Source organism: Prionailurus bengalensis, chromosome E4 (assembly GCF_016509475.1).
Source record: "Prionailurus bengalensis isolate Pbe53 chromosome E4, Fcat_Pben_1.1_paternal_pri, whole genome shotgun sequence".
Taxonomy (NCBI): Eukaryota; Metazoa; Chordata; class Mammalia; order Carnivora; family Felidae; genus Prionailurus; species Prionailurus bengalensis.
The window spans coordinates 30,808,653-30,828,663 of NC_057360.1; the positions used below are offsets into that span (position 1 = coordinate 30,808,653).

General features: G+C 49.8%; 2 protein-coding genes across 5 annotated transcripts in view; one reads left to right on the forward strand and one right to left on the reverse strand.

Annotated features, from left to right (window-relative positions):
• Positions 1–1,817: 1,817 nt before the first annotated feature.
• Positions 1,818–12,936, reverse strand: NENF (neudesin neurotrophic factor). Of its 2 annotated transcripts, none has more exons than XM_043568389.1 (4): positions 12,727–12,936; positions 4,383–4,443; positions 3,551–3,654; positions 1,818–2,382 (listed from the first exon to the last, which is right to left on the reverse strand). In XM_043568389.1, the coding sequence occupies exons 1-4, from the start codon at positions 12,907–12,909 to the stop codon at positions 2,206–2,208; spliced, it is 525 nt and encodes a 174-aa protein (XP_043424324.1). In that variant the 5' UTR covers positions 12,910–12,936; the 3' UTR covers positions 1,818–2,205. The 2 variants fall into 2 exon arrangements, with proteins under 2 accessions (XP_043424324.1, XP_043424323.1); XM_043568388.1 differs by having other exon boundaries at positions 3,542–3,654; positions 12,727–12,924.
• Positions 7,747–20,011, forward strand: part of PACC1 (proton activated chloride channel 1) — a 46,700-nt gene continuing 34,435 nt past the window's right edge. The window contains exon 1 of one of the 3 annotated variants that reach the window (XM_043568386.1): positions 7,747–7,845. Coding sequence is in view for 2 of the 3 variants with exons in the window: in XM_043568385.1 (XP_043424320.1) it covers positions 19,201–19,236 (36 nt within the window). In the remaining variant the exon portion in view is untranslated. Of the gene's footprint in view, positions 7,846–19,038; positions 19,237–20,011 lie in introns of those variants that run through there. The other 2 variants (XM_043568385.1, XM_043568387.1) reach the window with 2 other exon arrangements.

Below are 20,011 nucleotides of genomic sequence, written 5' to 3' on the forward strand. Positions count from 1 at the left end.
GAGCCTCTGGGGGCTGCCCAGGTTTCTGTGTGCTCTGTCCTGGAATCTCTAAATGAAAGCCACTCTGATTCAGAGAAGACCCTTGCTGGGGGTGAAGGGCCATGAACTGGGCAGAACTGCCCCAGCATAGAGGAGCCTGGGGCCCTAAGGGAAAACTGGTCTTTAATGGGGGCTGGGAGAAGGTAGGGGAGTGGGGGTCCTGGAAGGTTCCCAGCAAACTGAATTTGGAGCCCTTGCCCACCCTGCAGACAAGGCTGTAAGGAATGGAATCCCACCCCTGATGATGTGGGAAGTAGGTGACACGTAAGGAAAAGAAGTCATCTCTCAGGTGTTTCCAAGGACCTGTAACCATTTGTCTGCATTCATACATCATTTGTTTGGAGTCCACATGTCCCCATACAGACTACCTTGGCCACATGAAGGACTTTCTCAACTCCAGGCCAAAGAGTCCTGTCTGATAAGTTCCAGGCCCGTTATTCTTGGGTGGGTGGCCACCAAGCTCCCAGCTTCTGAGTGGGAGACCCAGGAGTTCACCAGGAATATCTTGAGTCTGGACACACAAAAGAAGAAAGCAAAGGTCTAACCTGGTCCTCAGAAAGGCTGTGGCTGGGTTCTCCCTGAGGTGACACGTGAGGCAAAAGGTAATGTTTCTCAAAGTACATTTGGGCCCATGTGTACCACAGTCTTCTGGGGAGGCTCATTAAAAACTCAGTGCCCACCTTTTGGGATGAGCACTGGGTGTTATATGGAAACCAATTTGACAATAAATTTCATATTAAAAAAAAAACTTAAAATAAATTAATTAAAAAAAAATTCAGTGCCCAGGTGGCTCCTGGGTGGCTCAGTCAGTTAAGTATCTGACTTCTGCTCAGGTCATGATCTCATGGTTCATGAGTTTGAGCCCCATGTCAGGCTCTGTGCTGACAGCTCAGAGCCTGGAGCCTGCTTCCAATTCTGTCTCTCTCTCTCTGCCCTCGCCCACTTGTGCTCTCTCTTTCAAAAATAAACAAACATAAAAAAAAAAAAAATTCAGCACCCAGGCCATGTTCTAGAAATACAGAATCATGAACCCTGGTGGTGGGACCCAGAATCAGCATTTTGAACAGTCACCTTAGGAGATTCTTGGGCTTAGTGTAAAAATTCTCTCTTGGGAGTAGTTGCTATTTATTTTACATCAAAGAAATTAATCTCTAATGTAAGATTTCCAGGATGAATCTAACACAGGGTTTCTCAGCCTTGGCATATTTGACCTTTTGGACCAGATCATTCTTTTTCCGGGGAGCAAGGGCTTTCCCGTGCACTGTAGGATGTTTAACATCTCTGGACACTAGATACCGGTAGAATCCTACAGTTGTGACAACCAAAACTATAAAAATATCTTCCGACATTGCCAATGTCCCTTAAAGGGAAAAGTCCCACCCCCCCCCCCAAAACGGATGACATCCTTAGGAGATCGGACCTGGGTCCAGCGTGTTGTATGCTTCCCCGTGCTTGGGACGCCCTCCAGGCCAGGCTCTGGCCACAAGGCCCTCCGCCCTCCTCACCACCTTCCAGCTGCAGATGGGGCTGAGGCCCCATGGTCCCACGTGAGACTCACACGGTCACTCTCTCCTGGTCGTGGTGCAAAGCCAGACCTTTAACGTCTCCCTTTACCGTTCCTACCGCTCCTGCCAGTCTTCCCCGTTCGTGCCATTCCCCCTGCCTCACAGGCAGGGGACACAGATGGCAGGACCGTGAAAGGATGGCACAGGCTGCCCCTTCCCGTGGTGCAGGTGAGGCGTCAAGGAGAGGGCGTGTGGGGAAGAAGGCTGCTCTTGTGAAAACACGAAGTTTATTTTTGTGCTTATTCTCAAGCACACGTGGTCACGCTAGGAGACATGGCAAGCACAGGAAAATATACAGATAGAGAAGAAATAAGTCACCCGTGATTCCACTGCCCAGACAGCCAACAGGGACGCCGAGAGGGCGCCCCCTTCGGCCGTTCTTCCCACCCTGGCTGGTGTGCGGGCAGGATGGCACGTGGACAGAACACTTGACCGGGAACAATAACAAGCATCCGGCGTTCCGGGTTCAACGTCGGCTTTATTCAGGTCCGGGGACCAGAGGCTCAGGCAGCCTATTTTGCAGGAGATTTGGCACCTGAAGGGCTCTCCGTGCCCCGCCCCCACCCCGCCCCATCAAGAAGGCGCTCCCGCAGATGGAGCGTCAAAACTCGTCTTTTATGTCAAAATGGGGCTGGTCTTCGGGCTTGAAGTCCAGGTTGGGGCTGCCGTCCTCGTTGAGTATCCTCCGGGCCGTGTAGCCGACGATGGGGTATTTGGCTTTGTACACCGTGGTGAAGACGTCGTCCAGGGACTTCAGCTCCTCGGCAGTGAGGCCGGTCTTGGGGGAAAAGGCCCAAAGCGACACGAAAGGCAGGGGTGAGGGGAGGGGGAGGAGGCGAGATGAGTGAGTTGTGCCTCAAACTGGACTCTCACCACCCAGCCCTACTCCTCCCACACACACCCTTGATGCCAGAGGAAAAGTATCTCAACTCGCCAACTGACTTTTTAAGACACAATCCTGTGCAGGCGGGAGTGGTGTGGGAGTCATGGCTTCATGTCCTGCCATTTGACTAACGTGGGAATTAAAGACGCCAGTGAGGGGCACCTCGTTGGCTCAGTTGGTTAAGCGTCCGACTCTTGGTTTCGGCTCAGGTCACCATCTCACGCTTTGTGAGTTTGAGCCCTGCGTTGGGCTCTGTGCTGACAGCGTGGAGCCTGCGTGGGATTCTCGCTCTCTCTCCCCTCCCCCCACCCCTCTCTGCCCCTTCCACCCCCCCCACCCCCCCACCCCCTAGCTGGTGCTGTCTCTGTCTCTCTCAAAAATAAACAAAGTACAAAAAAATAAAAAAAGAAAAAAAAACCTCCAGCGAACACCCAGCCTCAGGCAGGATGCTCTGTATCCACCTCCTTTCCACTGTTCTCTACACACTCTTCCCATTATAGATTCATACACCCTCCCCCCTCCTTGATTCCTGAGTGTAATCAATCTTGAACGTTTGACTTTAATGAGTTTGACTCATCTGAGCACAACTGGGGTGAATGCCAGTCCCTCCGGTGGGATTACTGAGACCCTGAAATGGCTTTTGCCGATGCTATTTTCTCCTCCACAGAAATACGAACACAGGGGACACTCTGCTTCTCACCCTGTTCATGCCCTGAGCGGCCTGGCGAGTGGGTGTCAGAGACCACAGCAAATCTGGAAGAGACTGGGGGTGGCGGGCGCAGACCGCAACGGGGAGGGGGCTGCCAAGGCACTGTGAAGATCACAGAGTCGATCACAAGTTCACAAGAGTCCGGACTTGACTCTGTAGGCAATGGGGAGTCCTGGAAGGTTTCTGAGTAGGAGTGGCATAGGAAGATACTTACTGCAAGGGAACAGTTGGCTACACTGAGAGTGGACTGAAATATCAACGGGCTAAGTAGGAAGCTTGGCTATTTCCCAAGGGTAAAAAAGGCCATGGCCAAAGGGATGGGACATTTTGACAAAGGCTCATAACCTGGCTCACAGTGTCATGGGTGAGGTCTGCAGGATCGAGGGACATCTTGGCCACCCCTCTGGTGGAGTCCTTCCCGGTCAAAGCATTGTAGGGGGCTCCTCGTCCATAAAACTCTGTAGTGGGGAAAAGGGGAGAGGATGTGATTGTGGACGTGCACGCAAAACAGCCAGGAGACTGTACGGGGCTTCTGAGACCCAATCCAACGCTAAACCTGGCTCCAGGCCGAAGGAGAGGGGAAGCAGTGAAGACGAGAAGCCCCCCTGCCGTCAGTTTGGATTCCACTGATTCAGAATATGGAATAAGTCACACACGCCGGGCTGAGGGGTGGTTTTTTAAAAAATACGGAATGGAAATAATCCCTTAAAAATATTTAAAATGCAAACAAGAAAAATGTCCAGCCTTCTTAAATGTCGGTGGAAGCCAAGTCTGCTTCCGTTCAACAGCTTTTGTTTGGTAAACAATGAGCCACAACAAAACTACCTCCCTGATACCATCTGTAGTTAACCACTAGAGAAACCATGAAATGGCATTAAAATGTTGGATCGTGTTCTATGATCCCAATGCCTTGCAAAGCAACACTTTGCCTATTGCTGCTTCAACCACGGTAAGTTGCCAAGTTTGAATTTGATTGCACAGGCAGCAGGGAGCCACAGAAGGTCTTTGAGCAGGAGTGTGACATTATTAGAAAAACACTGTGGCAATACAACACTGGCAAAGACTGTTAATTCAGTCTGAGGGAAAGGGACCTGGCCAGCTTTCCTTCCCTTCTTTTGCATACCCAGCGCCCACTCTGGCTGCCAAGCTCCCCAGAAGTAAGGATTCATAAAGCCGAGCCACTTACCCTTTCCAGAAGTGACATCAAACACCACTCCTTTCACTGCCATGTAGATGGGCTGATCTTCCTAGAAAGCAGGAGAGAAGCTGTGAGGAGGAGCCCGAGAGCCCAGCTCCTCCAGCCCAAGTGAGTGACATCACTCCGGGCTGTGCAGACAGCAGTGGGTGGAGGTACAAAGCAGCCTCTCCTGAGCCGGTCCTCGGTCCTCGGCGAGTTCGTCGCCACCAGGAGCTTGCCCGCCCCTGCCTGATGTCACATCCCCTCACAGACTTTGGGAAGGTGACACAAAGTATCATGACAAGCCTATGGCAACACTTTTCTGTAAACAAACACAAGCAAACCAGGGACTGAAGCAGCTCTGAACGGATAAAAATCCAAAGGATGTTAAATGATGAATTATTTACATCAGCCCAAATTTCCTTTCATCTTTGGCAATGGAATCAGTCCGAATGATCCATTTTACATTTTGCCTCTCACAGGTAATGCGGTTTCGTACAAACGTTCCCATGTATTGAAATCCCCCAAACGGCTGTCACTCTAACAGCTCTATCTTATGGTAGTGCTACTGCATTCCTGTTTGTTCAGCTGTTCTGTTTTGGGTATTTGGGTTCTTTCCAATTCCTTAAAACTATAAATGGCGGGATTATGAGTATCTTTCTACAAGCTACTTTATAATTTGGTGAGTTATTTCCTTGAGGCGTGCAATACATGGTCCAGGAATAATCCTGGACCAAAGCATACGAACAGTGTAATCAGTTTTATTAAAAATGTAACCAGCATGTCCTTCAAAAAGCCCACTGACAGTGCTAGAAATATATAAGCAATGCTGTCTCCCGGACAGTACTAACAATGAGTCTTATACTTTATTTTTTGCTATATTCGTGGGTACAAAATGTTACCCCTCCGCCCCCGACCAAAGAGAATAATTCAAAAACAGATGGCATGAATTTTCTAACTTCCATCAAGGTGGACTCGGGCTGGGGCAGTTGACATAGCTCTTGGACATGCAGGGCCGGGTCTTAGCCCTATTGTGGGTACAGGGACACCAACCAGTCGGCCCACAGGCTGGGGTGAAGGGATGCGTTGCAGCTGGGTGTATGGGAATCTCTGGATCTCCCCAAGAACACACTGCTTGGTCTTCTGTAGGATTGGGTCTTAAGGTTCTTGCCCTTGTTGAGCTTAAGGTCAAGTGTTTTCGTGACTACATTCAACAGAGAGAGGAGGAGAGAAGTTAAGCAACTTGGCCAAGCAAATATATCTCACTGTCACATAACTTCACGGGCCTCCGTTTCTCTAACTGTTATATACAGGTAACACCCACTGACCTTGCAGGAATGCTGTACGTGAGCACATGGTAGGTCCAGCATAGGAGCTCAGTAAACGGTTGGTTATTAGAGTCCCTATTAGCTCCCACAGATGCTCCCTAGAACTTCTGTTGACTTAGTGGATATTTGTTCCACCTCAACTAATAAGAATTATTTTATATGTTTTTAAAATTTTATCTTTAAGTAATCCCTACCCTCAAAGTGGGGCTCGAACTCACAGCCCCGAGACCAAGAGTAGCACGCTCTACCAGCTGAACCAGCCAGGTGCCCTGGTAAGGGTTATTTTAAATGCCATGGCGTAACCAGCCAGCAGCCTGCATTCTTCTTTACAGCCTTTCTTTCACTGTGATTATTTGTTTCTTGACATCAGTGGCTCAACTGGGGTTATGTTTTATTCGAACTTAAAAAATATATATGAACAGTTATAATTTTACCCATAGCATTTTGTCATATTTTCCATTCTGTTGCTTTTCCTTTGCTATTTTGTTACTTTTTTGTGTGCAAAGAGTCATAGAAACATGACATTCACATACATAAAATATAAAAATATGCATCTCATCACTAACACCCTCAATTTCTTCAACAGATAAATTTTTTTAAAAGTTTATAGTTTATTTATTTATTGGGGTCCCTGGGTAGCTCAGTTGGTTAAGTGTCTGACTTCGGCTCAAGCCATGATCTCACAGTTTGTGAGTTCAAGCCCCGCGTCAGGCTCTGTGCTGACAGCTCAAAGCCTGGAGCCTGCTTTGGAGTCTGGTCCCTCTCTCTCTGCCCCATCCCCACTCATGCTCGCTCATGCACACTCTCTCTCTCTCTCTCTCTCTCTCTCAAACATAAACATTAAAAAAATTAAAAAAAATAAGTTTATTTATTTTGAGAGGGACAGAAAGAGAGAATCCCAAGCAGGCTCCGCACTATCAGCACAGAGCCTGACACAGAGCTCAAACTCACGAACCATGAGATCATGACCTGAGCCCAAATCAAGAGTCGGACACTTAACCGGCTGAGCCACCCAGACACCCCTCTTCAATAGTTAAATATTTATCCCCTCACAACACTATACATTAAGGTGTAAGTGCTAAGAGGAGGTCTCAGCAAAGGGGTAGAAAGGAATGGTGAACGTTTCTGAGGCTTTCCTGTTACACAGACATTTCATGGAGAGGAACGCCCTTGTCAGTTAATTGTCAAGTGTGCTGGGGGTGGGGGGTTGTTCCTATCCCGTGGAGCTGATGTCCCCTGACAGCAGGCATGGTTTTCAGGCCCCAGAGGTGGCAGCTGAGAGGAACAGAGGGTGAATGGAAGCCTCGGGAGCATGAACGCAGGCTCTGGAATAGACATGTCCTCAGAGACACCAAAGACACACACACTTATCGCCAGCTTCACACCGTGGTCCCCCACCCTCAAGTCCGCCTGGAAGGACATGCATCATTCTTATCCGCACAGCAGGCCTGAAATAACAGCAGGTCGGCCTTTTTCTGAGACCAAAGGAGGGGTCACCACGGTGGGGTGTTCCTAGCACAAGTTTTCAAGTCAAACAGGCCTGGGTTTGAGCCACCACTTATACGCTGTGCTGTCTTGGACAAATTACTTAACTTGTCTGGGCCTCAGTCTTCTCCTCTGTAATAGGAAGATACTAAAAGTGTCCACTTGCTGGGCTGTTGTGATGATTAACCAAGACAAGAGATAGGAAGCACTTAGCAGTTTAGGGAAATAAATGTTAGTTTCCCTTATCCTTCCCTAGATTTTGAAAGTTATAAGATCTGAGAGGAATCAGATACTCAAGTGTAAGAAGATTCTATCTTCCTAAAGGAAAGATAGGGGGAAACATGTAATTCCCAAGTCACAGATAAGGATCCTGGAAGAAATGTAAGTTAAAACGGGAAGGGGCCTCGAAGATAATCTAACACCGTCATTTTACAGATGCAGCTATCCAGGCTGGGGAATTATGAGACCTGCCCAGAGTCACAAAGAAATTAGAGCAGTTTCTGGAACCTGGAGCCTTGGAACCCAAATCATTCCACTCTCTCGCTTGTCCCCCCAGAGGGCACACAGCAGGAAGACCACGTACCACTACTCGCCTGGGACCAGGAGAGGGTGAGAGTGGCCTCGGAAATTCAACCATCCACAAGACTCAGAACCAACAGGTAAGACACGGGATAGGTCAGAGGTACTCAGTGGAAGGGAATCAGGGTAACTGAATCAGGGTAACTCCCTCTGCATAACTGAGACCTGGCCTTTTTCCTCCGGGCCTTGGGCTTGCTTTACCATCTGGCCTTCCTCCCTGCCTACAGTCAGGCAGGGCCAGTAGAGCGCCATGAGAGTTACCAGAGAAGCAGATGCATAAGCAGCAGGGCAGAGGAGGGAGGGCCTTTTCCATAGCAGGGAGGGAGAGGCCTGGAGCCTGGGCTCAGGCAGGCAGGAAGGCAGGCCCAGCAGTCAGCCAGCCGCCCCTGAGCCTTCAACCCTCAGACCCTGCACCAGGGCCCAAGGACAGAGTAGAAGTTCCTCTCTGGTGACTCTTCTCCTTGGAAAAGAGGGAAAACTGTTGCGGATGTTTGCTTCTGCAGAAATAACAGGGCCCTCCAAGGGTCTAAGGCCATGTTTTTCTGACTGAAATTGACATTAGTAAGTATTAGTGGGTCATGGAGTTAATTTAGTGATTTACAAACAGATTTTTTAAAATTAAGTTTAAAAAAGAAAAGTTTAAAATAGAACAGAAAATAGAAAACATTGAAGTGAATCACACATAGTAATAAGCCTTGTTTCATGGAACTTCTGTTGTGTGGGTATATACCGAGGTAGAATGCAAAATTGTATTCCTTAACATGGGCCAAATATCTACAAGACATCACTCTATTGTATAATTAGAGAAGGTGGTTTTACCTCTTTATTTACCTACCTCTATCCCATAGCCTTCACTGTCTGTATATTCTTTTTATGTTTACTTATTTTTGAAAGACAGAGAAAGAGAGAGAGAGAGAGAGAGAGCGAGCATGAAGGGGGCAGGGGCAGAGGGAGGGAGACACAGAATTCGAAGCAGGCTCCAGGCTCTGAGCTGTCAGCACAGAGCCCGACGTGGGGGCTCAAACTCACGAACCGGGAGATCATGACCTGAGCCGAAATCAAGGGTGGGACGCTTAACAGACAGACCCACCTAGGCGCCCCTAAACTGCATTTCTGGTCATACTTGTACTCTGATATCTTCTTCTTAGAACCAATATAGCCTCGGAGCGGCCACTGCCTGGAGCAGCAAAGAGGGAGGCTTTTGGTAGTTCGTTTTCCTTGTACGAGCCAGGGTGGGCAGAGCCTGATTCGTCACTATAACTCTCTAGCTGTGTAAACCTGGGCAAGTTACTTCGTCTCCATGCTTCCTTCCTCATCTGAAAAATGAGATAACAACAGCACCTACCTTATGGGGTTGTGGTCATCCTTATATGAGTTAATGCTTTAAAGCTTAGGATAGTGCCTGATAGAGTTAGCTCTACGTAAGAATAAAATACATAATATCTGGTCCCAGGCCCAGAAGTCAGGTGGGTGTGGGGGCAGGCAGGGTGACCTGCTCTGCACTTGGTCCTACAAAGCAATTAAGGCAGAAAACATATCTTCTGAGGATGGCATTCCCTCTGGACCAAAGAGAACCCTCAGAGTCACCTCATCTTCCCTATGGAGGTCCGAGGCAGCACCCCATAATCAACTATATTAACATTTCCGCAGTGAAGCATGAACATGAATATTCACACTAAATAGGATACATAAGGACTATAAATAGATTCGTGTCAGTTCCAGCAAGGCTCTATCACCAAAGGAGTTCAGATTGGGTTGGGTTTTGCTGTTAAATGACTTGTATAAAAACAAAAACAAAAACACAACCTTCTGGGGCACCTGGCTGGCTCAGTCGGTAGAGCATGCAACTCTTTATCTCAGGGTTCTAAGTTCAAGCCCCACGCTGAGTGTAGAAGTTACTTAAAAATAAAATCTTTAAATTTTTAAAATTTATTTTGAGAGAGAGAGCGAGCTAGTAGGGGAGGGGCAGAGAGAGGGAAACAGAGGATCTGAAGTGGGCTCTGTGCTGATGGCAGTGAGCTAGATGTGGGGCTCAAACCCACAAACTGTGAGATCATGACCTGGGCAGAAGTCAGATGCTTAACCAACTGAGTCACCCAGGCGCTCCCTGTAAAAATAGTCTTTTTTTTTTTTTTAAATATTTATTTATTTTTGAGAGGGGGAAGAGGGACAGAGAGAGGGAGACATAGAATCCGAAGCAGGCTCCAGGCTCTGAGCTGTCAGCACAGAGCCCAACATGGGGCTCGAACTCACCAACCATGAGGTCATGACCTGAGCTGAAGTCGGATGATTAACCGACTGAACCACCCAGGCGCCCCCCCAAAATAAAATCTTAAAAAAAAAAAAACCTTCTAGTTTTCAGAGTTTACTTGATTTTTGAATTGCAAAAGAGGATTATGGGACCTGTTTTACTGCCTCTTGCTTATATCTTTAATAACAAGCTAATAGCAGCTAAGATTTATCAAGGCTTACTATGCTAAGATTAGTGCAGGCCTATCCAGTGCACTTTGCATATCACTGTCTCATTTAATCCTCAAACCTGTATAGAGTAGGAACTCTGGTTATAGCCATTATGATGGTCAATTTTATGTGACAACTTTGATCAACTACAGTATCTAGGTGTTGCTATGAAGATATTCTGTAGATGTGATTAACATTTACAATCAGTTGACTTTGTTACATAAAGGAGACTATCCTGAATAATCTAGGTGGGCCTACCTGTATTAGTTGAAGGGCCTCAAGAACAGAATTGAGGTTTCCCTGATGAAGAAGAAATTCTACTGGTGGGCTGGGACATCAGCTACTGCCCAGGGGTTTCAGGCCTGCTTTGTGGATTTCAGACTTGCCTAGCCAGCAACCATGATAACATAAACCAATTCCTACAATAAACCAAATATATTATCTGCTACTGGTTCTGTTTCTGGTGGACTTCTGACTGAGAAAAGCATCTTATAGATGGAAAAAAAAAAGAGAGAAACTCCATGAGCTTTAGTAATTTGCCCAAAGTCACACAGTAGAACAGGGACTCATAGCCAGGTATGATTCAAAGGTATAAGGCTTGACCTAGGATACTGTAAAATGTATTACACAAACAATGACACTTCTGAGAGTGAAGTGGGGGGTCGGGGGGGTGGGGAGGGTGCTACTAGTAATTATCCCCAGACAATAGGCATAAACCAGAACCATCTAGGGCAGATCAGAGCACAGCAAGGCTCTACTCAGCTGCACTCAACAGCCCCTCTGCTCCCTCTCTTCCTCTCTCTGCTTACAGACCCCAAAACAACTCTCTCCTTTAACCGTTTTCCATCCCGAGCTTCCCTCTCTCCTTCCCCTAGTTATCAATCAATAATGTCAGCATAAAACACCAAAGGTCTTTTCTCCATCCTCATCCTGCAGCCCCTGGAGCTATTGTTTCAAGTACCCTCAACCGTGAACTCTCTCCTCTTGGGTTCTGTGCTGGGGGTCCCCACGCTTGCCGCCATGTTTCAAGATTCACTAGAAGGACTCAGAACTCAGCACACAAGTTGTACTCAGAGCTCAGATTTATTAAAGCCATATAGAAGGATACACAGCCAGATCATAAGAGAAAAGGACAGAGGTGGAGTCTAGAGGAATCCATCTGCAGACTTCCTTATGTTCTCCCTTCCCCATGAAGGGTAACACACAACGCGCTCTTCCTCCCGCAATACAACACAGCAATACGCTTGTGATGTTTCTGCCTGGGGAAACCCATTAGACACTTAGAGCCCAAGGTTTTTACTGGCAGCTAGCCATGTAGGCCCTCTCTGCCTAGTGTGTTCCACATAAATACACTGTATCAAAAGCCCAGATTGAGCCACCCTTAACCGTTAGGGAAGTGTGGAACACCCTGAAATTCCAGACACCAGCCAAGAGCCACTCTTGCCAGCAGGCCTTTCTAAGGAGAGCAGGCCTGTTCACTTTTTTTCTGCACGGGTTCCTGGATCCTGTATCATCCGGTTCCCTGGCGCCCTGAAAGATGCGTCCCTTAGCATCTAGTCACATCCCTCGGTGTTCTCTTCCACTCAGGCTTGAAACCAACATCTCTTTACAGTGATATTCAAACTAGCATCACCTCCTGAGGGCCAGGTTTCTGACTCCCTTGCGAACCTAGTCCAAGGCTAGCTAACAGAGTTAGGGAGCCCAGGCTGGAGGGTTTTAACAAGAGAACACTGGGTCCCTTCCTTGTTCTATCACTAACTAGTGGCACGCCTCGGTTTCCTCACGCGTAAAAGCAGGTCGGTTCCGATCAACGCTGACATGTTATGGCACAGTGATCTCCCCGCCAGATCGGCCCCGCTGGGGCCCTTCTGTGCAGTATTATTCTCACTCTCCGCAGGCATTACACTGGGCCCCAGCAGCCCAAACAGACGGGGGTGACTGTGAAGAGTTTCCTGGACATCTCCAGACTACTAACTGAAGTGGGTGTGTTGGGGTGGGGGCGGTCTTTGTCTCTAACCTCCGATCTCCCGCTCGGTCCTCTCCCCCAGCTTCTGCTCAGCCCCAAGGGCACAGGCACTACAAGTGGGTTTGAGGAGTCGGGGCAGGAAAACAGTGTAGGGAAGCCTGGCTCATCCCTGGGCCAGCCCCTGTTCCCACCTAACCCAGCAAGCAGGTTTTACTTCCCTCCCTCCCTCGCCACTCGCCCCAAAGAATCGGCATAAGTGTCTGCCCCCAGCTGACGCTAACACAAAAATCCCAAAAGTTCCGAGGTTCATGGACGGACCACGGGCCGCAACACGTCCCAACGGGGCCGTTGGCCGGCAGGGAGGGGGCAGCGCGGGGCGGGGTGTGCGGGTTCGACGCAGGGGCTAAGCGGGGCGCCCCGACGGGGGAGGACTCCCCGTGTCGCTGCGCGGCCGTCGGCCCGGGACCAGGAAGCTCGCAGGCCTCGCGCCCGGCTCGGGGGCCCGCGCCTCCCCCGAGGCCTCCCGTCCGCTCACCTCCTCCCCGCCGTAGCGGGCCAGCTCCTCCTCCGTGAAGAGCCGCACCGGGGGCCCCCGCTCGGCGGGGCGCGGCGCCTGCCCGGCCCGGGCTGCGGGCAGCCCCGGGGCCAGCGCCAAGAGCAGGGCCAGCGCTGCCAGCGGCCGCAGCCGCAGCCCCCGCCCGGGCGCGGGGCCCGCCATGGTGCGCGCGCGGAGCTGGGCTGGGGCGGCCTGGGCGGCCCGGACCCGCGCGCTCCCGCGCCTCGGCCCCGGAACCTCGCCCCGCCCCGCGCGCGCCCGCCCTGCCCCGCCCCGCGCCCTCGGGACCGCGCCGCTGGAGGCGGGGACCCCCGGGTGTAAACCGAGGCTCTTGACTCCCCAGCCCGGCCTGCAAGCTGAGCTACAGTAGTAGTTCCTTGAGTGGGTACGTGGATGACACAGCCCCAAATTCCGGCACCTAGAAAGGTGTATGTATAAACCGGGACCCCAACTCTATGAATTCCCTTTTACTTCTGGGATGCCCGCCTGGATCAGTCGGTGGGGCCTGTGACTCTTGATCTCAGGCTTGTGAGCTCGTGTGTGGACTGTGCGGGTGGAGATTACTTAAAAATAAATATCTTTTTTTTTACTTCTGGCTAATTTCTTTTCCTTCCCAGTTGTGTTTAAATTTCGAGTCTGCAAGGGGGTTTTTGCAAAGGGAGGGTGGGGCATGGCACAGATCCGCCCTGAAATAACAATAGCTAACATTTGTGCAAAGATTCCTTCATTAATTTATTCATCAAATCCTTACTGAGGGCCTCCACGTACCAGCTCACTGGGAACACACTGCTGAACAGGAGAGATCCACAACCCACGTGGAACTTACATTCTGTAGGCAAAATAGACAAGAATAAAATACATACGTTGTATATTAGATGGTGAATACTAGGGAGGAAAGTAAAGCAGGGAAAAGGGATGGGGAGCATTGGAGGATGCAATTGTATTGTATTTATTTATTTTTAAGTTTATTTATTTTGAGAGAGCACAAGCAGGGAGGAAGGGCAGAGAGAGAGAGAGAGAAAGAATCGTAAGCAGGTGCCACACTGTCAGCGCAGAGCCTGATGTGGGGCTTGAACTCAGGGACCAGGAGATCGGTGACCTGAGCCAAAGTCGGATGCTGAACTGACTGTGCCACCCAGGTTGCCCTGGGGACTACAATTTTAAATAGGCTGACCAGGGAAGGCCCCACTGAGAAGGTGGTATTTGTATAAACATCTACAGGAAGTGAGGGAGGTAGCTAAGGGGGGAGGGCCTTCCCGGCAGAGGGAAAGGCAGGTGCATAAATGTTGAGGAAGGAGAGTGCCCTGCTTACTGGAGAAACAGTGGGATGGAAGAGGTGAAGGAGATAAGGTCTGGGAGGTCAAAGAGTAAAGGGGATGGAGATGGGGGGCAGGTTTTGTGGGGCCTTACAGCTTATTTGTTTGAGAGAGACAGAGCTCGAGCGGAGGAGGGGCACAGAGAGAGAGGGAGACACAGAATCAGAAGCAGGCTCCAGTCTCTGAGCTGTCAGCACAGAGCCTGACGCGGGGCTCAAACCCACAAACTGCGAGATCATGACCTGAGGCGAAGTCGGAATGCTTAACCGACTGAGCCACCCAAGCACCCCCAGCTTATTTTTAAAGGATGTTGGCTTCCACGCTGAGTGAATGGAGCACAGGGATGAGTTAGGATGTTAGTGGAATGACTCCTGTTGTGTTGAGAACAGGAAGCCGCCGCGGTAATCCGGTGACCGGGCCAGAGGTGACAGTGGCTTGCGCCAGAGTGCTGGCGGGGGAGGTGGTGAGAAGTGAGCGGGTCGCAGATGTGGTTTGAAGGCGAGGCTGACAGGATTTGCTGACATATGAGAGGAGACAAGGGGTCTGAGAGACAGAACAGAGTCAAGGATGACCCCGCGGGTTCTGGCCTTGGTAACTGGAAGGATGCAGCTGCCACTTTCAGGGATAAGGAGAGATGGTGAGAAGGGCGGGTGCAGGGAGAGAAGCTCAAGATCAGGCTTGTTCAGTCTGAGGACACACGGACATCTAAGTAGAAGTAGCAAATTGACAGTTGGCCATGAGTCTGGATTTTAAGAAAGTGCTCCAGGCTGAAGATATAAATCATAGAATCACTGGCATCTATATAGGTTGCATTTAAAGCCACAGAAGGGGCGCCTGGGTGGTTCGGTCAGTTATACGTCAGACTCTTGATTTTGGCTCAGGTCATGATCTCACGGTTCATGAGACGGAGGCCAATGTCGGGCTCTGCACTGACATGGTAGAGCCTGCCCGGGATTCTCTCTCTCTCTTCCTGTCTCTCTTGCTGCCCCTTCCCTGCTTGCGCTCTCCTTCTCTCTCTCTCTCTCTCTCTCTCTCTCTCTCTCTCTCCCTAAAATAAATGAGCTTAAAAAAAAATAAAATAAAGCCACAGAATGGGTTGGATCATCAAGGACATGCAGGTGGATAGGAAGGTGGAGAGGACCAAGGACTGAGTTTTGGGGCCCCACCAACATTTTGTGGGTGGGAGAACTGGCAAAGGAAACCAAAGAAGGGCTTAGCGTGCCAAGTGCTGACTCAGCACTTTTACTAGTGTTTGCTCATTTAATCCTCACTCTACGAAGTAAGAATTGTCACCCATTTTACAGACGATGAAACTGAAGTGCAGAGACCTTAAATACCTTGCCCAAGGTCACAGATGGGTGGCTGAGCCAAGATTCAAACCCAGACCCCCTCCCAGGGTCTTCCCCTGACCATCAGGCTGCACCTTCCCCCAGGGATGGCACCAAGTTTTCATACATTTACTTATTCAACAGGAGCTTCTAGTATAGAGCGACCTGAACAGGATCCATCACAAACCCTCTGAATCTCAATTTACGCATGTAATATACCAGCCTGCTTCCTTGATAGAATAGCGTTGAAACTAAAAATGAGAATGGATGTGAAAGTCTGTGTAGGTTGCGGCGCTCAGTATCTGTTACACTGTCACAGGATCTCCAGGTTAGAAGAGGCCCTTTTAAGCCCTTGAATAGAGTTTCATCCCCTTCCTGGTGCATCATGTTCCTTAATAACATCTCTGGCATAGAGTGTGCTGCTTCTCTGCTTGGGCCCTTTCTCTCTCTACAGTTCTATTTGTTAGTGACTTCTTTGAGCCAAAAGATACTCCATGTAACTTCTACTGATCCAATCCAGCTTCCCCTCCCTGAGACTGCTGCGTATAATTGTATGATTTCATAGCATGCTCATATGCCCTTGGATTTTTCCAGATATTCCTCTGATTGCCTTTCCCTACTTGAACCCAGATTCTTCTTTCCCAAATGAATCAGTCACCTTCAAGGAGAATACAAATTATTCTAAATGAAACAGAATGACTGTAATAAGAAAGCTGGTTACACAGGGGATGGAAGAGGCTGGGAAGAAACCCTGAGGTGATCTGAAGATTAGAAACAGCAGGAGATTAACAACAACCTACCCTTAGAAGGGAAGAGGTGGTGGTATTAGAGTCTGGGGGCCTGGGTCACCTGGCTGAAGCTAGAAACACAAGAAGCCTTTGCATCAGGGGCTGGAACCATGGAAGGGAAGCTGCCAGGAGCAGCGAACAAGGGAAAGAAAAACTCTGGCTTCTCCCTTGCCCTGACCCTCTCCAATCTCCCAGAGGTACCTCCTCTTGACTAAATCCACTGGAAACCCAGCCAAGAGGCAGTCTCTGCCTTATGTGAAATTTTTTTCACCTGCTGCTTACAGGCAAATGATTAAAGCCACCTTGGTTGGCAGCTACGTCACTGTGATCTCCGTTTCTGCCACAACAGGGCATCCTCCCTGTGTGTCTATCTTCACACCGTCTTCCATTTTTTTGCAAGGACACAGGTCATAATAGATGAGGCATCACCTTACTTCGTATGACCTCATCTTAACTAATACATCTGCAACAACCTATTTCCAGATGAGGTCCCATTCTAAGGTACCAGGGGTTAGGACTTCGACGTATCTTTTTGAAGGACACAGTTCAACTCAAACAGAAATCCTTAGGATATAGATGGTAATTCAGAGCATGAGACTGGAGAGGCGCCCACTTCTCTAGCCCCCTAAGGAGTGAGTTGAAGGGAGATCAGAGACCTAGCTTGGGAATGCCACCTGGAGAGTTGAGGGGATGAGGAGAAATAAGCAAAGGAGGCTGAGAAGGAGCAGCGAGTGAAGTGGGAGGCAGAGTGGGAACAGGTGGGGTGCTGGAAGCCAGGGGAGGAAAGTAGATAGGGAGGAGAGGGTCAGCTAAGGCTGAGGATGAAGCTGACAAAACAAATGAATAAACAAACAAATGGCAGAACCAGACCTGTATATACAGAGAACAAACTGATGGTTGCTAGAGGAGATGGACAAAATGGGGAAAGGTGAATGGGAGATACAGTTCCAGAATGAATAAGTCACAGGAATAAGGTACAGCAAAGGGAATATAGTCAATGACACTGTAATAGCATTGTATGGTGACAGAAGGTAGCTAGCTACATTTGTGGTGAGCATGGCATGACCTATAAACTTCTTGAATCACTATGGTGAACAGCTAAAAAATAATGTAACACTGTGTTACAACTATACAAAAACAAACAAACAAAACCTCACCGGAAAAAAAAAAATAAGAGGAAAAAAGAGGAGGATGAAGAAATGGTCATCTTATTTGACACCTCTGAGGTCAATTGTGACCTTGACAAGCATATTTCAGTGGAGTGGAGACGATGAAAGTCTGATCCGTGTGTGCTCATGAGAGAATGGGAGGAGAGGACTTGGGGACTACTAGTCTGGAAAATTCTATGTGTTCATGGCTTCTCCATTCTAGCAGAAGGAGCCAGAAGGGCAAGGATCTTGGAGTACCCCATTTATTTCTGTATTCCAGTGCCCAGCACTGTATTTGTTAAACCGTGTTAAATATTGTATTAGCATCTCCTTCAAATGTGGGAATCTGTAATTTCCCGGTTTGGTCATAGCAACAAAGAGTAGAGAGGAATGATAGGGCTGGACTAGATTTTTCTGGTTCCTTCCAGCTCTAAAATTCTATGATGGAATGACTTGTTCTATCAGCCACCCTTGCACTAATACAGTTAGGAATTTAACAAGTTGTTTGTAGTTATTTGCATTTGCAAGCAACTGTTAAATGAAATAGCTGGAATAAGTGTTCCATTCATAAATTGAACATTGTTGAGTACCTACCATGTGTAAGGTACTACATATATCGTCCGATTTGAAGATGCAAGACCAGGGAACCCAGGATAGGGGAGGCTGGTCAGAAGAGGTGAGAGGGCCTCCTCCCACTACTAACACTCTGGAGGTCCAGGGTACTGTGATGTGGTTGGCGCTACTGTGGTTGACACTGAAGAGGGAAGAGGCGTTGAGTGGCCTGCGTGCAGGCGGTTGCAGATCTGCAGCTGCCCGGGACACAGAGCAGCATTCACGGCGGCATAAGCAACCTCTATTTGCCTCACCACCAATCAGCCCAGGGCGGCCACACAGAATAGCAGTTCAGGCAGTAGGAGAAGGGGAAGATGTGGTCCTCAGATCCACCCTGCTACAGGGCAAACGCCATATTCTCCACCACACTCAGGACAAGGAGGCTTCTGCTGTGGTGAACGGCACCTTTGGGTTTTGCTACATGATCTATTTAGGCTCTTATCAAGGAGCTGTTAGCAGGGCAGGGTTTAGGCATTGCAATCTAAGGCAAAGAGAAGAGGCTTGTATTACAAGACCTGTCGGAGAGGGGCAGAGCCAGGACAAGAACCGAGAGGTCTCCACTCCCAAGTGTCTACCCTAGGAATAATGGAAAGCACTTGGATTCTGTAGTCTGATCCTGGATCAAATAATCTTCACTTCATTACTCCCATCCCCAAATCCTGTCCGAAACAAGGTACCTGTTTCTTCATCCGTAAAACAGGAAGAAAAATGTCCTGCTTACAGGGTTCCTTGCAGGATCATGGCATTATATGAGTGAAAGCGCTTTGTAACATACAAAGTGCTCTGCAGACATTTATTAATGGTTATAAACCACCAGACTGCCTCTTGGAGTTATAGATTAGGCTCCCTCACTCGTTGGACTTAATTACCCCTCATTCCATTTTCTACTCCTTTTCTCCGTCCCTCCTCCTCCCACAAACAGAGGAAGTGAGACAGGAAGCGAGCACGTGCGTCTAACGCCTGGTCTGGGTAACTAACGCGCAGGCTTCTCAGCTCCAAGGTTGCTGAGAGGGGGCCTCTTCCCCCCCCCCCCCGCCCAGAACTACATTTCCCAGCAACCTTTCGGGGTCTCCAGAGGCGGGAGGGGTGGGGGGGGGAGGCGCATGCGCCAAGTTCCGCCCCGCCTGGTCTCGGGGCCGCACCTCCGAACCGGTTTCGCCTGGCAGAGCCGGCTGCTTCAGGCGCCGTGGACGCGGTGCTCGCCCCGCGGCTTCTCCCGCGCTGTGGCGGTGTCAGGTGTGGCTTAGCTCGGGTCAGTGCCATGATCCGGCAGGAGCTCTCCACATCCTACCAGGAGGTACAAAGCAGTGGGGGCGGAAGTAAAGTTTCCCGCGGGGCGCAGGAGCGGGGTCCCGCGGTCTGGGCGGCGGAGGGGGGGCGTCCGGGCAGGTCGAGTGAGCTTTCCGAGGAGTGCGGCGGGGGAGGGGTCCCCGCGTGCGGAGGAGCCTCGGAGCAGGAAGGAAGCGGGGCGCAGAGCCTCCTCCGGATGCTGCCGGCGCGGGATGGAGCCGGGGCCCCCGAGCCGTGAGCCGTAACCAGCAGGTGAATGATTGAAACGGCGTCCGAGCCAGGCAGCAGCGCGCCGGCCGCACTTGACCTCGGCTGTTCTTTGCAAGTGGAGGCACGGCGCCCTCCTCCCGGCTGGAACAGATGCGCTGGGAGCATTAGCCCCTCTGCAAGCCCAGGGCTTCGTGGTACATGACAGGGATAATTACAGCTTGTTCGGCGGCCGCCTAACTTTGAAAAGGTGCTTTCGCCTATCTAGCTGTTGCTCGCCGCGCTCCGTTTTCCTTTCGCTCTCACCTCCTCCCACTACTTTAACTATCACTTTTCCAGCTCTTTGTCTCTTTCTTGTTTGTCCGAGCTACAGGCGGTTTCAGCTTTTCCTCAGGCTTCCTGAGCCCTCCTGACTTACTGGAACTAGTAAACTGCTCTCCTCCTCCTCCTCTTAGGTCTTACACTCTGGTCATCTCTGGTGATCATCCCCCCTTCCCCCACCCCGCACGGTCGTCCCCTCATTTGTAAGTTCAGTTACACATCTTCAGTCCTCAGGTTTGTGTTCTGTGTCTGCT